Source organism: Bombina bombina, chromosome 1 (genome assembly GCF_027579735.1).
Source record: "Bombina bombina isolate aBomBom1 chromosome 1, aBomBom1.pri, whole genome shotgun sequence".
In the NCBI taxonomy this organism is placed as follows: Eukaryota; Metazoa; Chordata; class Amphibia; order Anura; family Bombinatoridae; genus Bombina; species Bombina bombina.
In genome coordinates, this window is record NC_069499.1 from 440,339,223 (window position 1) to 440,353,411 (window position 14,189).

At 35.8% G+C, this 14,189-nt stretch overlaps 1 protein-coding gene across 1 annotated transcript in view; it reads right to left on the reverse strand.

Annotated features, from left to right (window-relative positions):
• Positions 1–13,935, reverse strand: part of STK39 (serine/threonine kinase 39) — a 1,002,247-nt gene extending 988,312 nt beyond the window's left edge. Inside the window, exon 1 of the mRNA XM_053698395.1 lies at positions 13,730–13,935. Within this exon, the coding sequence (XP_053554370.1) occupies positions 13,730–13,832 (103 nt within the window). The 5' untranslated portion in view covers positions 13,833–13,935. The remainder of the gene's footprint in view (positions 1–13,729) is intronic.
• Between the last annotated feature and the right edge of the window lie 254 nt (positions 13,936–14,189).

Genomic DNA, 14,189 nt, shown 5'->3' on the forward strand with positions numbered 1-14,189 from the left:
GACAATTTTAAACTGCCAAAGTAATCTGTGTTTACCCCTTATCTGCCACCTATGCAATCAGTTGACATGCCCTATATTAAAGGCCTACATGGAAGCCATAGAATTAAATGGACAATCTAGTCAAAATTAAACTTTCATGATTCAGTGCATGCAATTTTAAACAACTTTCTCATTTACTTTTATCATTAAATTTGTTTTGTTCTCTTGGTATTCTTTGTTTAAAGCTAAACCTAGGTAGGCTAATATGCTAATATCTTAGCCCTTGAAGACCGCCTTTTATCTCAATGCATTGTGACAGTTTTTGACAGTTAGACAGCACAAGTTTATGTGTCCCATATAGATAACATTGTGCTCACTCCCGTAAGTTATTTATGTGTCAGCACTGATTGGCTAAATTGCAAGTCTGTCAAGAGAACTGAAATAAGGGGGAAGCCTGCAGAGGCTTAGAAAAAAGGTAATCACAGAGGTAAAATAAAATATTAAAATAACCGTGTTAGTTATGTAAAACTGGGGAATGGGTAATAAAAGGAATTATCTATCTTTTTAAACAATAACAATTCTGGAGTAGACTGTCCCTTTAAAGAGACAATGTCATTATGATATTTATATTATTCATCTGAAAGAGCAGCATTTAAACAATTTCAAAATAATTGTCATAAAAAAGTGAAATGCTATTTACATTTAAATGAATACTAATAGCGCAGTTTCACTTGTGTACTCCCTACTAATTCTCACTTGCTCATAAGCAAGCTGACAAGAAAACATTTGCCTATTCAGGAAAGAAAGAAAAAAAATATTTAAAAAATCCTCTTCAAGTTTAAACTCAGGACAAAAAGTAAATTTATAAGTGCAAATAAATGTGACAATAGTGCATCTGTATAATAACACTGTTATTTAATAAATGGACTGGTACTCACATTAGCTCTAAGTATTGCCCTCATTAAAGATAAAGCTCAGGTAAAACTGTTTCCAATTTATTGCCACGTGTATAACAACAATACATAAATCAATCTGGGGTCATGTTACTCAAATACAAAGCTTATTGGCGAAACGTATGTCAGACGTCACAAGCTATTACGCCACAAGGAGGGGCGTACTATTACCAGTAACAGACACGCCTGTAAACTTAGCTGATACATTGTCGTTATAATGGCAATTTAAATGTTTAAAGCTGGAAAGGTACACAGTATGTGTTTTGTAGAGTAACCTGACCCCAGAGTGATTTGTGTATTGTTTTTATACATGTGGCAATAAATTGAAAACAGTTCTTCCTGAGCTTCATCTTTATTGAGCGCAATACTTAGCTAACGTAGCTCTATCCATTGTGAGTACCAGTCCATTTGTTGAATAACAGTGTAATTATACAGCTGCACTTTGAACGTTTCTTTTCTTTTAAGGTTTAAAGGAATAAGAAGACGGATCCAGTTGCTAATATTTATACAAAGGACTTTCTTTTCTAACTGTTAACAAACAGGTTTATTTTATTTTAATTGTGTACAGTGTACAATTGTCACATTTATTTGCCCTTATAAATATAATTGATTAGTACACATTGGTGTTATAAAACACTTTTCCCTTTAAATAGTAAATTTATATTTTAATAATTAATAGCTAAAAACAATGCACTAGATCCCATGCTCAGTGCTACCTTTAGTGCTAGCTGTACACTCACGGGCAAACTATCAAATTTGCAGGGATTGTACTTATAGTAGCACAAGTTGATTGAGGCCGCGCATGCAAGCAAAAGCCCATATTCTTTGGCAGCATAATGTTTAAAATATTTGTTGTGGAATAAAATAATATAAATAAAACATAACTGTGCTGAATGTGGAAGAAGGTGGCTGCTCGCAGTCTTCGGCTCTTTTCGGAGCTAGATTTATTCCGAAAAGATCCGAAGGCCGCGAGTGGCCACTTTCTTCCACAGCTGACAAATGCACATGTCTAATAATTAATAAAATAGGTTAATTTATTTTTTAAAGTTAATGTGTCAAATTAATTATATAATTTAAGATAAATTGTAATTTTATCTACAACCAAAAGTTTTCAGTCTATTTACATATTATCAGGTAAGTGTAATTAAGAACGTATATGGGTTTTTTTTATAGTGATTTGGATATAAATATAAAGTTAATTTAATTAAACTTTTTAAAGTATATATGGTATTGTACAATGAACTCTTGTTAAGATGAAAATAAAATAATGAACTCTAAATTACAGTTTTATTCATAAATGGTATCACATAAATGTAAAAATATACAGACATGCCTTGATTACCTAAATGAAATGTTATCACGGTATTACGTTTTACATTTACTAATAAACATAATATACAAAAAGGTATATCTTTAATGTTTTACAACACTTTTCAAATGATTAAAGTTCTTATTACTATTATTTTTTAATAAAATTTCATTTATTTATTTTTATTTTCTGAACATGAGCTTCTGCCGCATCAAAATGTCTTAGTTTTTAAAATGGAAAATAACATGATAAAAATGTTTGCACAAAAAAGGTTAAATTATTACAATTTGTTAGAGCATGCAGTTACATTATGTTTAAAAAAAGTTAAAGGATTATTAACTTTTTTTTGTATTGTAAAACGGAACAAACATTTTACATATAAACTATAATAGCAATGTAATTTACCTTCTTATTGTTTCAAAGGAAGCTCCCTTTTTCCATAAAATTATATTTTATTTTATTACAATGACATCACGTCATCCAGCCCACAAATCTGGGCCGTCTAAGGGCTAACAAAACCGCCAATCGGATCTCATGTTTTTGCATATAATTTAAATCTATTATCTGTATTAAACGCATGCGCAATACCATCTAATTCCTATCGCATGTGCATATTGTGGCAATCAAGCCGACATCATAGCGAACCTGAAAAAAAAAAACGCATGCGCATTTATAATTTCGATCGATTCTATAGGTATTCAAGCCAATCTACTCTACAATATATTGCAATGCTAGCTGTCCTCTTTTGCATCGCTAAAGGCAATATCAGCTTTCAAACATTGAGATATGATATATACAGTGATTCAGACATGTTAATTTATGGTGACGTATCCTGTAATGTTGCACTAACTCGCGCATGCGTAACGCGTCTAGGAGTCGCCATCTTACAACTGCAGTTGTCAGCCCAGATTGGGAATCCGTAACGGCTGACAAAAGAGTGGGTTTGGAAAAATTAATTATTTTAAACATAGATATTTTAACAACGGTACATATTTAATACAGAATCCACATTAGAAAATGCTTGATTAATATGTATACTCGTGTGTGATTGCCATTTTATTTCTGACTACAGTGTCCCTTTAACAACAGTCTGCAGTTTAAAGGATATTGGATTTTTCATTTTGCGCAAACCAAATTACGACAGTGGACCATTTCTTGGCTTCAATGGGAAACAAAACAATAATTTGTGCTCAGTCTACAGCCCACTAGGAAATTTCAGCTTGTCATATGCTGTTATTAAAGGTACAGTCTACTTTAATTTTTTTATGGTTTAAAAAGATAGATAATCCCTTTATTGCCCAGTCCCCAGTTTTGCATAACCAACACTGTTATATTAAAACACTTTTTACTTTTGTGACTACCTTGTATATAAGCCTCTGCCGACTGAAACCATATCTCGGTGCTTTTTACAAACTTGCATTTCAGCCTATCAGTGCTGACTCATGCATAACTCCACGGAAGTGAACACAATCTAACATATGGCAAACATGAACTAGCAATGTCTAGCTGTGAAAAGCTTATAAAATGCACTGAGATAAGAGGTGTCCTTCAAGGGATTAGAAATCAGCCTATGAGCCTACCTAGGTTTAGTCTTCAACAAAGAATACCAAAAGAACAAAGCAAAACTAATGATAAAAGTAATATGGAAGGTTGTTTAAAATTGCATACCCTATCTGACCCTTTAATGGACTAACATTTTTGGCTTCCCTTACTTGCAAAGGGTAAAACTGACCTTAAAGTGGATATAAAAGTATAAATAGAAAATAATCTAATGTATTTTATTATTGCACTAGTGTATGCATGTAACTATGTGTTTAACTCCTGCAAATTGTTAAACACATAGCAATGAACTACTGGGAGCTAGCTGAACACACCTGGTGAGCCAATGACAAGTAGCATATATTTTATATATAGCAATCAATCACCAGCTAGCTCCCTGTAGTGCATTGTTGCTCTCAAAAAGTATTCCAAGAAAACAAAGTAAATTTGACAACATAAATAAATTGGAAAGTCAGGTCTTAAAGGGCCCTTATAATGAAAAAGTACATACTCTCATTCATTATTTTATCACTATTGATCCTGCAAATCTATATTTAAAAGGACATTAAACCTATTTTTTTTCTTTCATTATTCTTATAGAGTATATATACAATTTTAAACAACTTTCCAAATTACTTCTATTATCAAATTTGCTTTATTCTCTTGGTATCCTTTTTAAAGGAGCAGCAATGCACTACTGAGAGTTAGCTGAACACATTTGATGAGCCAATGACATGAAGCATATATGTGCATCTACAAATCAGCAATTACCTAGGTATGCTTTTCAACAAAGGATAACAAAAGGACAAAACAAATTAGATAATGGGAGAAAATTGGAAAGTTGTTGCATGCGCTGTCTGAATCATCAAATTTGTATAGGCAGCCGGGGTTGTAAACGTAAAAACAGCAATAAAAAAAAAAGATGCTTGCAAGGCATCTCACTATCCATCAGTAAGGCAGTGGGGAGTTCTGTTTATCAGCCAGTGGGCAGTCATTTTTTTTGCTGCATAAAAAAGACGATTTAAAGTAGCTTTCTTAACATGCGTACAAGTATATACGTCCTGTTAGCTTCAAAATAAAAAAAAAAGGCATTAAAAAATATTTTTAATATATTACTGCTTTTTTATATACATGATAGCAATTTTTAAAGTTCACTGTACTGGCCCTTTAAGTAACCAAACGAATAACAAACTATGCTCATGTGCTGTACACAGCACTACAGACTGTACTACAAATTTTTACTCTACTGTCCCATTAACCCCACAAATTAAAGCATATTTTTTTTCACTATGATGGCCTTTTAAAGGGACATGAGCCCCCACATTTCCATTTTATCATTTAGACAGAGAATATAATTTTAAAAAACTTTCCAAATTACTTTCATTATCAAAAGTGCTTCATTCTCTTGGTATCCTTTTTTTAAGAAGCAGCAATGCATTATTGGGAGCTAGCTGAACACATTGGGTTGGCAAATGACAAGAAGCATATATGTGAAGCCACCAATCAACAGCAAGCTCCACGTAGTGCAATGCTGCTCTTGAGGCTACCTAGATATGCTTTTAAACAAAGGACACCAAAAGAACAAAGTAAATAAGATAATACAAGTAAATTGGAAAGTTGCTTAAAATTGCATGCCCTGTCTGAATTATAAAAGTTTAATTTTGACTTTACTCTTCCTTTAAATTGCATGTGCTATCAAAACCATGAAACTTTCATTTTGACTTTCATGTTCCTTTAGTATGGGATATTTTATTGGGGGGGTTTTTCACATGTACGCTCTATAATTCTAGTAAAAATGCCCAAAAGGAATCATACAATATACTTTTGCCCTAAACCCAGCTCACCAAAAGAAAAACACAAAGCAGCTTAGCTTAAACACACAAGTAGAGGTTTTGCTGTGTCAGACCACAAAAACGTAACCCAATCAGATCAATCAACCCCAGAGAATGGCTTTAAGGTTAGCTTTCCTCAGCTCACACCTTACCTTCTATCAGACTAGGGACAAGTCTCCTAAAGTGATCCTCCAAATCACAATTTTCCAAACTCTTCTTTACATAAAGGGATCAATTTGTGGAATAGACTTCCAGTAGAGATTCTAGACTACATTTTTTCTGCACTATTGCTTGCATATAACTATAGTGTCAATCATAGTCATTTAAAAAAAACTTTCCAATTTACTTTTATCATCAATTTTGCTTTGGGCTCTTTGTATTCTTAGTTGAAACAAAAACCTAGGTAGGCTCATAAGCTAATTTCTTAGCCCTTGAAGGCCGCCTCTTATCTGGATGCATTTTGACATTGTTTCACAACTAGATGGCGTTAGTTTGTGTGCCATACAGATAACATTGTGCTCACACCTGTGAACTTACCTAGGAGTCAGCACTGATTGGCTTAAAGGGACACTGAACCCAATTTTTTTCTTTCATGATTCAGATAGAACATGACATTTTAAGCAACTTTCTAATTTACTTCTATTATCAATTTATCTTCGTTCTCTTGCTAACTTTATTTCAAAAGCAGGAATGTAAATCTTAGCAGCCAGCCCATTTTAGATTCAGCACCATGGATAGTGCTTGCTTATTGGAGGCTTACATTTATCCACGAATAAGCAAGCATAACCCAGGTTCTCAACCAAAAATGGGCTGGCTCCTATGCATTACATTCCTGCTTTTTAAATAAAGATAGCAAGAGAATAAAGAAAAATTTATAATAGGAGTAAATTAGAAAATTGCTTAAAATTGTATTCTCTATCTGAATCAGGAAAGAAAAAATGTGGGTTTAGTGTTCCTTTAAATGCAAGTCTGTCAAAAGAACCGAAGTAAGGGGCAGTCTGCAGAGGCTTAGATACAAGGTAATCACAGAGGTAAAAAGTATATTAATATAACCGTGTTAGTTATGCAAAACTGGGTAATGGGTAATAAGAAAAAACACCATTATAGCCTAGGTGAATTTTTGTAGATAACTGTAATCAATTTGTGTTTTACCATGGTAAATGGAGTAAACACATAGTTAAAGTCAGCTAAAAAAAAAGCAGTGCAATACTGTGAGCTAGCTGACCACATCTGGTAATCAAATATAAAGTGGCATATATGCATAAACACCAATTACCAGCTCCAATAGTGCACTGCTGCTCCTTAACCCACCTAGGTATGCTTCTCAATATGAAAAAGACACCAAGAGAACCAGGTAAATGAAAAAGTTTCTTTAAACTGCATGTTCTGTGAACACTATAAAAGCTTATCTTTGATGAACATGTCCCTTTAAGGCAGGGGTGTCAAACTTATTTGAGTTGCGGGCCATTTTCCATACAAGTACAACTCACGTGGGCCACACACTACCTACATATCTTGTCATTGCTAAACAAAGCAGTGGCATTTGCTATACCTTAACTCAGGCTTGATGAAATGCGCTCTAATGCCTTTAAGAAGGCGACACACGCTCCATCGGGTTGCTCTCCCACAGAGTCCGTGCTATTTTTTTCTATAGCAGCCCTGTTCCGGGCACACTCACAGTTTAGCATACGAATGCGCATAGTATAACATTTCCTCTGCATTATAAATAGTGGATCACAGTGCTGTCGGCATAGCGACCCACTGTTTATATAGTGATAGACATATACCTGTTGTATATAATATAAAATATATATTTATCAAATATAAAGTATGTGATTTTAGTTAAAGAGAAAATTATGAAAAGGAATGGACAGAAATGATACGTGAAATCAGTGCTGCCATAGTAATGAACACATATAAAAAAGTGCTGCATGTGTCAAGTAAATCATTATACACTTTTCTGTGTTTGTGTTTGCCTTTTTCTTTTTAATAACAATGTTACTTGAGGGGTTTTAGCGTATGCGCATCCCTAACAGTAAGTGCACTGGCTCTTTAAAGGGACACTGAAGCAACTTTCTAATTCACTCCTATTATCAATTTTTCTGCGTTCTCTTGCTATCTTTATTTGAAAAAGAAGGCATCTAAGCTTTTTTGGGGTTCAGAACTCTGGATAGCACTTTTTTATTGGTGTATGAATTTATCCACCAATCAGCAAGAACAACCCAGGTTGTTCACCAAAAATGGGCCGGCATCTAAACTTACATTCTTGCATTTCAAATAAAGATACCAAGAGAATGAAGCAAATTTGATAATAGGAGTAAATTAGAAAGTTGCTTAAAATTGTATGCTGTATCAGAATCACGAAAGAAAAAATTTGGGTTCAGTGTCCATTTAAGTAATAAGCACATTATAATTATTATTTTTCATGGAGGTGGCGTGGGCCGCACAAAATTAGGTCGAGGGCCGCATGATGCCCGCGGGCCGCCAGTTTGATAACCCTGCTTTAAGGATTGAGTATAAATTAAGGAGCAATGTACATTGCAGTCAATCTGTGAGAATCTTTGTGTATTCAAAGTTTTCTTCTGTACTATATGAGGCTAATATGAATAATGGTATTGTAATATGTTCCTGCAAGTGAATTGAATTGTACCTAATAAATATATAAAACAGTGTGCGTTACTAAATTAGTTTAACTTTTACAAGAAAAGCTTATTTATCTTCTTGTTTTTATTTATTTAATTTATTTATTTTTTGGCTACAGAGCTGTTCTATTATCACCCTATAATAGGGTAATGGGAAGAGAAAATTACAGTGCAAGTTCCTGTTTAACACATACCATAGTAGTTATACAAAAGGAAGTGGTCAGAGTCATCCAACAGTTTACTTCACTATTTGTGAAACTAAATAAAATAAAAAAAATAGCCTACTAAGTTTGGAAATTATAGAGTCTGCTTTTTATCCCAGTCTACCAAAATATCTTAAAGGAACTGTTTAGACATTCCACACTTACAAAACCAAATTATACAGTAAGACTAACACCGACTTTACAGCATAATTATATAATATTTACTTTAACATTTCAAACAGAAATATAGTAACCGTAATACACTTTTTTCATTCTCCAAAATAAAAAATAATTACATGTCAGCAGGTTGTTTACGATAATTGATGGACACTTTAAATTTCTATCTTAACAGCAGTTGATCAATGAGAATTTTGTTTAGAATAAAATGCATCTATGATTAGAAGACCTCCCAAAATAAAAGTAAGCATCTTTTAGGGGTTTAACCCTTTCTTTCTTCATTTTTTTTAATACATTTACGTCTACAATCTAAGAACCCAATAGAACACGATTAGCATACAATTTAAAACTATAAACCAGCAAAGTTACAATGCTATTGGTATATTTAAAAAAAACATTACAGAAATTCCTGAATTGGTTGTTATGAAGTGAATAGTATTAGTTGTTGTAACTGGGGAAAAATAAAATTTACAACTTACAAGTCAAATTATTTTAAGAAATATAAAAAAAAAACATACAGTAGTATTTGCATTAAAAATGCTGAGCTGAATAAAAACATCAAGCTGATACTGTAGGGAGGGTAAACACAGATATAAAAAGTGCTTGTTGATAACATCGTCATCTAAAAATATAAAAACTCTCAGGTTACAAAAGCAGTCAAGATATATCAATATAAATGCAAAATTGCCTCTTACTACTGTTTGAACAGTAAAGCATGATGCTAGCTATATATAGCCTATTCTGCATCTGGTCTAACTCTCTTTGGGGAATTTTAACTAGAAGCTGAATATGCAATATTTCAAAAAAATACTACAAAGATGTTAGAAAAAAATACATTTAAATAAAATACTTTAAGAAACTGTGCAGTTTCATTAAGAGACGAAATGGCTTAACATTTTTCCAGCCAGATTTAAAAATATGAAATTACTTTTTTTCAAACAGTCTGAAATATATAAGCACTACAGCAAAAAAAAGAAAAGAATGGAGGACAGAACACAATTTTTGTATCAAACACATACACTAAGCAAACCTTATTAATTGTTAAATAATGTAATACTGACACATAATACAATAAACACAATTAACGGCAAGTATAACACTAGGATAACCAATTATAAAGGAATCTTTGCCAATGCAATACAGTTTTCTAAGTAGAGTAAAAGGAGAACTAGATGTGAAATGTGTTCCACTGTCTGAAGAGGTTAATCATGATAAAAGGGCCAGTCACAGATAAAGATCTTTGGTTTCCATTATCATTGTGTGACATGCTATGTAACCCAATAAGACAAGACGCTAGCTGCAAAATTCTATCTGATACTGTTGTGACAGTGACCGTCCTTATACCAGACTAAGAATTTAGGAAGGAGATGTGAACCTCTGCTAAACAGGGCAATAGGACCAAAGCTGTGCATTGGAGAATGAACGCTTTTTGCAACCACCAACTTTATACAGGGAGGTGCATCCCGACTACACATGGGAGAATGAGTCTGAGCTATCTGAGGAGATAAACCATAACAAACTATGTCTAAACAATGTATGAAGTGGTAAACTTCAGCAGCATATAGGTAGCTGAATTCCTGCTATAAATGGGAAAATATACCCAGCTATATATAGAATAAAGAATCCAAGTTATATTTTAGAAGAGGAGCTGACCCATTGAAGGGAAAATTGATGCAGATATGAATAGGCAGATGATCTCAACTATGAATGGACAAGTAGAACTAATAATGAGTATATGAGCAAAGATACAAATTGGTAAATAAGACTGGCTATGAGTGAGGAGATGGACCCACCTATTTAATATGGAGATGGGCACCATCTAAATATAGAGAGGTAAACCAAGGTTTGCTATGCAAGCAAGGGCAAATCCAGAATGTATAACTAGTTAAATATTGGGAGATTGCCCCATACTAATTATATGAAGGTGAACCCCTGTATTGCATGGCAAGCTGAAAAAGATCTTAGCATGGGAAGGTGAACAGCAGTATTGTGTGGTAAGCGGAAACAGAGCTTAGCATGAGAATGGCGAACAGCTATGGTAAGCTGAAACAGAGCTTAGCATGGGAAGGTGAAGAGCAGTATTGTATGGTAAGCTGAAACAGAGCTAAGCATGGGAAGGTGAAGAGCAGTATTGTATGGTAAACTGAAACAGAGCTAAGCATGGGAAGGTGAAGAGCAGTATTGTATGGTAAACTGAAACAGAGCTTAGCATTGGGAGGTGAAGAGCAGTATTGTATGGTAAACTGAAACAGAGCTTAGCATTGGGAGGTGAAGAGCAGTATTGTATGGTAAGCTGAAACAGAGCTAAGCATGAGAAGGTGAAGAGCAGTATTGTATGGTAAACTGAAACAGAGCTTAGCATTGGGAGGTGAACATCAGTGTTGTATGGTAAACTGAAACAGAGCTTAGCATTGGGAGGTGAAGAGCAGTGTTGTATGGTAAACTGAAACAGAGCTTAGCATTGGGAGGTGAAGAGCAGTATTGTATGGTAAACTGAAACAGAGCTTAGCATTGGGAGGTGAACATCAGTGTTGTATGGTAAGCTGAAACAGAGCTTAGCATTGGGAGGTGAAGAGCAGTATTGTATGGTAAACTGAAACAGAGCTTAGCATTGGGAGGTGAAGAGCAGTATTGTATGGTAAGCTGAAACAGAGCTAAGCATGGGAAGGTGAAGAGCAGTATTGTATGGTAAACTGAAACAGAGCTTAGCATTGGAAGGTGAACATCAGTGTTGTATGGTAAACTGAAACAGAGCTTAGCATTGGGAGGTGAAGAGCAGTATTGTATGGTAAACTGAAACAGAGCTTAGCATTGGGAGGTGAAGAGCAGTATTGTATGGTAAACTGAAACAGAGCTTAGCATTGGGAGGTGAAGAGCAGTATTGTATGGTAAACTGAAACAGAGCTTAGCATTGGAAGGTGAACATCAGTGTTGTATGGTAAGCTGAAACAGAGCTTAGCATTGGGAGGTGAAGAGCAGTATTGTATGGTAAACTGAAACAGAGCTTAGCATTGGGAGGTGAAGAGCAGTATTGTATGGTAAACTGAAACAGAGCTTAGCATTGGGAGGTGAACATCAGTGTTGTATGGTAAACTGAAACAGAGCTTAGCATTGGGAGGTGAAGAGCAGTATTGTATGGTAAGCTGAAACAGAGCTAAGAATGGGAAGGTGAACATCAGTGTTGTATGGTTATCTGAAACTTAGCATGGGAAGGTGAAGAGCAGTATTGTAAAATCAGCGGAAACAGAGATTAGCTGAGAAGGTAAACATCAGTATTACATGGTAAGCTGAAACATAGTTTAGCATGGGGAAGGTGAAGAGCAGTGTTGTATTTTAAACTGGGATAGAGCATAGCATTGGGGAAAGTGAACAGCAGTATTGTATGGTAAGCAGACACAGAGTTTAGCATCAGAAGGGAACATCAGTATTATATGGTAAGCTGAAACATAGTTTAGCATGGGGAAGGTGAAGAGCAGTGTTGTATTTTAAACTGGGATAGAGCATAGCATTGGGGAAAGTGAACAGCAGTATTGTATGGTAAGCAGACACAGAGTTTAGCATCAGAAGGGAACATCAGTATTATATGGTAAGCTGAAACAGAGTTTAGCATCAGAAGGGAACATCAGTATTATATGGTAAGCAGACACAGAGTTTAGCATCAGAAGGGAACATCAGTATTATATGGTAAGATGAAACAGAGTTTAGCATCAGAAGGGAACATCAGTATTATATGGTAAGATGAAACAGAGTTTAGCATCAGAAGGGAACATCAGTATTATATGGTAAGCAGACACAGAGTTTAGCATCAGAAGGGAACATCAGTATTATATGGTAAGATGAAACAGAGTTTAGCATCAGAAGGGAACATCAGTATTATATGGTAAGCAGACACAGAGTTTAGCATCAGAAGGGAACATCAGTATTATATGGTAAGCTGAAACAGAGTTTAGCATCAGAAGGGAACATCAGTATTATATGGTAAGCTGAAACAGAGTTTAGCATCAGAAGGGAACATCAGTATTATATGGTAAGCTGAAACAGAGTTTAGCATGGGGAAGGTGAACATCAGTGTTGTATGGTTATCTGAAACTTAGCATGGGAAGGTGAAGAGCAGTATTGTAAAATCAGCAGAAACAGAGATTAGCTGAGAAGGTAAACATCAGTATTACATGGTAAGCTGAAACATAGTTTAGCATGGGGAAGGTGAAGAGCAGTGTTGTATTTTAAACTGAGATAGAGCATAGCATGGGGAAAGTGAACATCAGTATTATATGGTAAGCTGAAACAGAGTTTAGCATCAGAAGGGAACATCAGTATTATATGGTAAGCAGAAACAGAGTTTAGCATCAGAAGGGAACATCACTATTATATGGTAAGCAGAAACAGAGTTTAGCATCAGAAGGGAACATCAGTATTATATAGTAAGATGAAACAGAGTTTAGCATCAGAAGGGAACATCAGTATTATATAGTAAGATGAAACAGAGTTTAGCATCAGAAGGGAACATCAGTATTATATGGTAAGCAGACACAGAGTTTAGCATCAGAAGGGAACATCAGTATTATATGGTAAGATGAAACAGAGTTTAGCATCAGAAGGGAACAGCAGTATTATATGGTAAGATGAAACAGAGTTTAGCATGGGGAAGGTGAAGAGCAGAATTTTATTTTAAGCTGAGATAGAGCTTAGCATTGGGGAAGGTGAGTAGCAGTATTTGATTTTAAGATAGAGCTTAGCATGGGGAAGGTGAATCCCAGCTAAGTGATGAAGGGAGTCAGAGCTGAGCATTTGCAAGGACATAAAGTCCTAAGCGAGCATCTCAGAGACTAGGGGACTGCTGAATGACCAGATGGTGAAGTAGGTGTGTTCTTAAAGGCAGAGTGACCAGAGGGAGCTGTCACGGCAGTAACCATGGCCTATGCACTGAGCTGTGGTACCTTATTACTTTGCTTAGCAGAGTGAGGATTGCAGTGTTTAGCATCACCGCAGTGACAGCTGAAAGAGCTGCAGGGTGGGGGTGAGGATGCCGGTAGGCCTGAATCCTGCTTCCTAACGTCCTGATACCCAGCAGCGTAGTGAGATATAAGATACTGACCGATAACCTCCTGGAGTTCGTAGCTGTCTCTGCAGATGGGCCATCCGACGGGCTGTGCGCTGGGCTGGCTGTGTACTGGGGAGTCGCTGGGCTCTGCCATCATGATGCTACTAGTGTCACTCACACACCCGGGGACTTTACTTGCACTTGTCTACAGCAACACCTTGTCAGGCTCCCCGGCGCATCCACTGACTCACTCCCTGTGTGTGACAGCCAGGCACAGGGGAGGGAGAGGAGGGGGGAGCCGAGAGACAAGGGGTGGTGCCTCTTGTTCTTCCTCCTGTAGAAAAAGGTGGCGCTTCCAGAGCAGCTGAGCTGTAGCGACCGTGCACCGGGCAGGCTCCTTGGGCTGCTTCAGGCTTCGCTTGGGACCACTCACTGTCTGTGATGCAGGATTTGTAAAGTATATTGACAACTGATCTAGCTGCTCACAGCCGCCTGAGAGATGTCAACGTCTTTG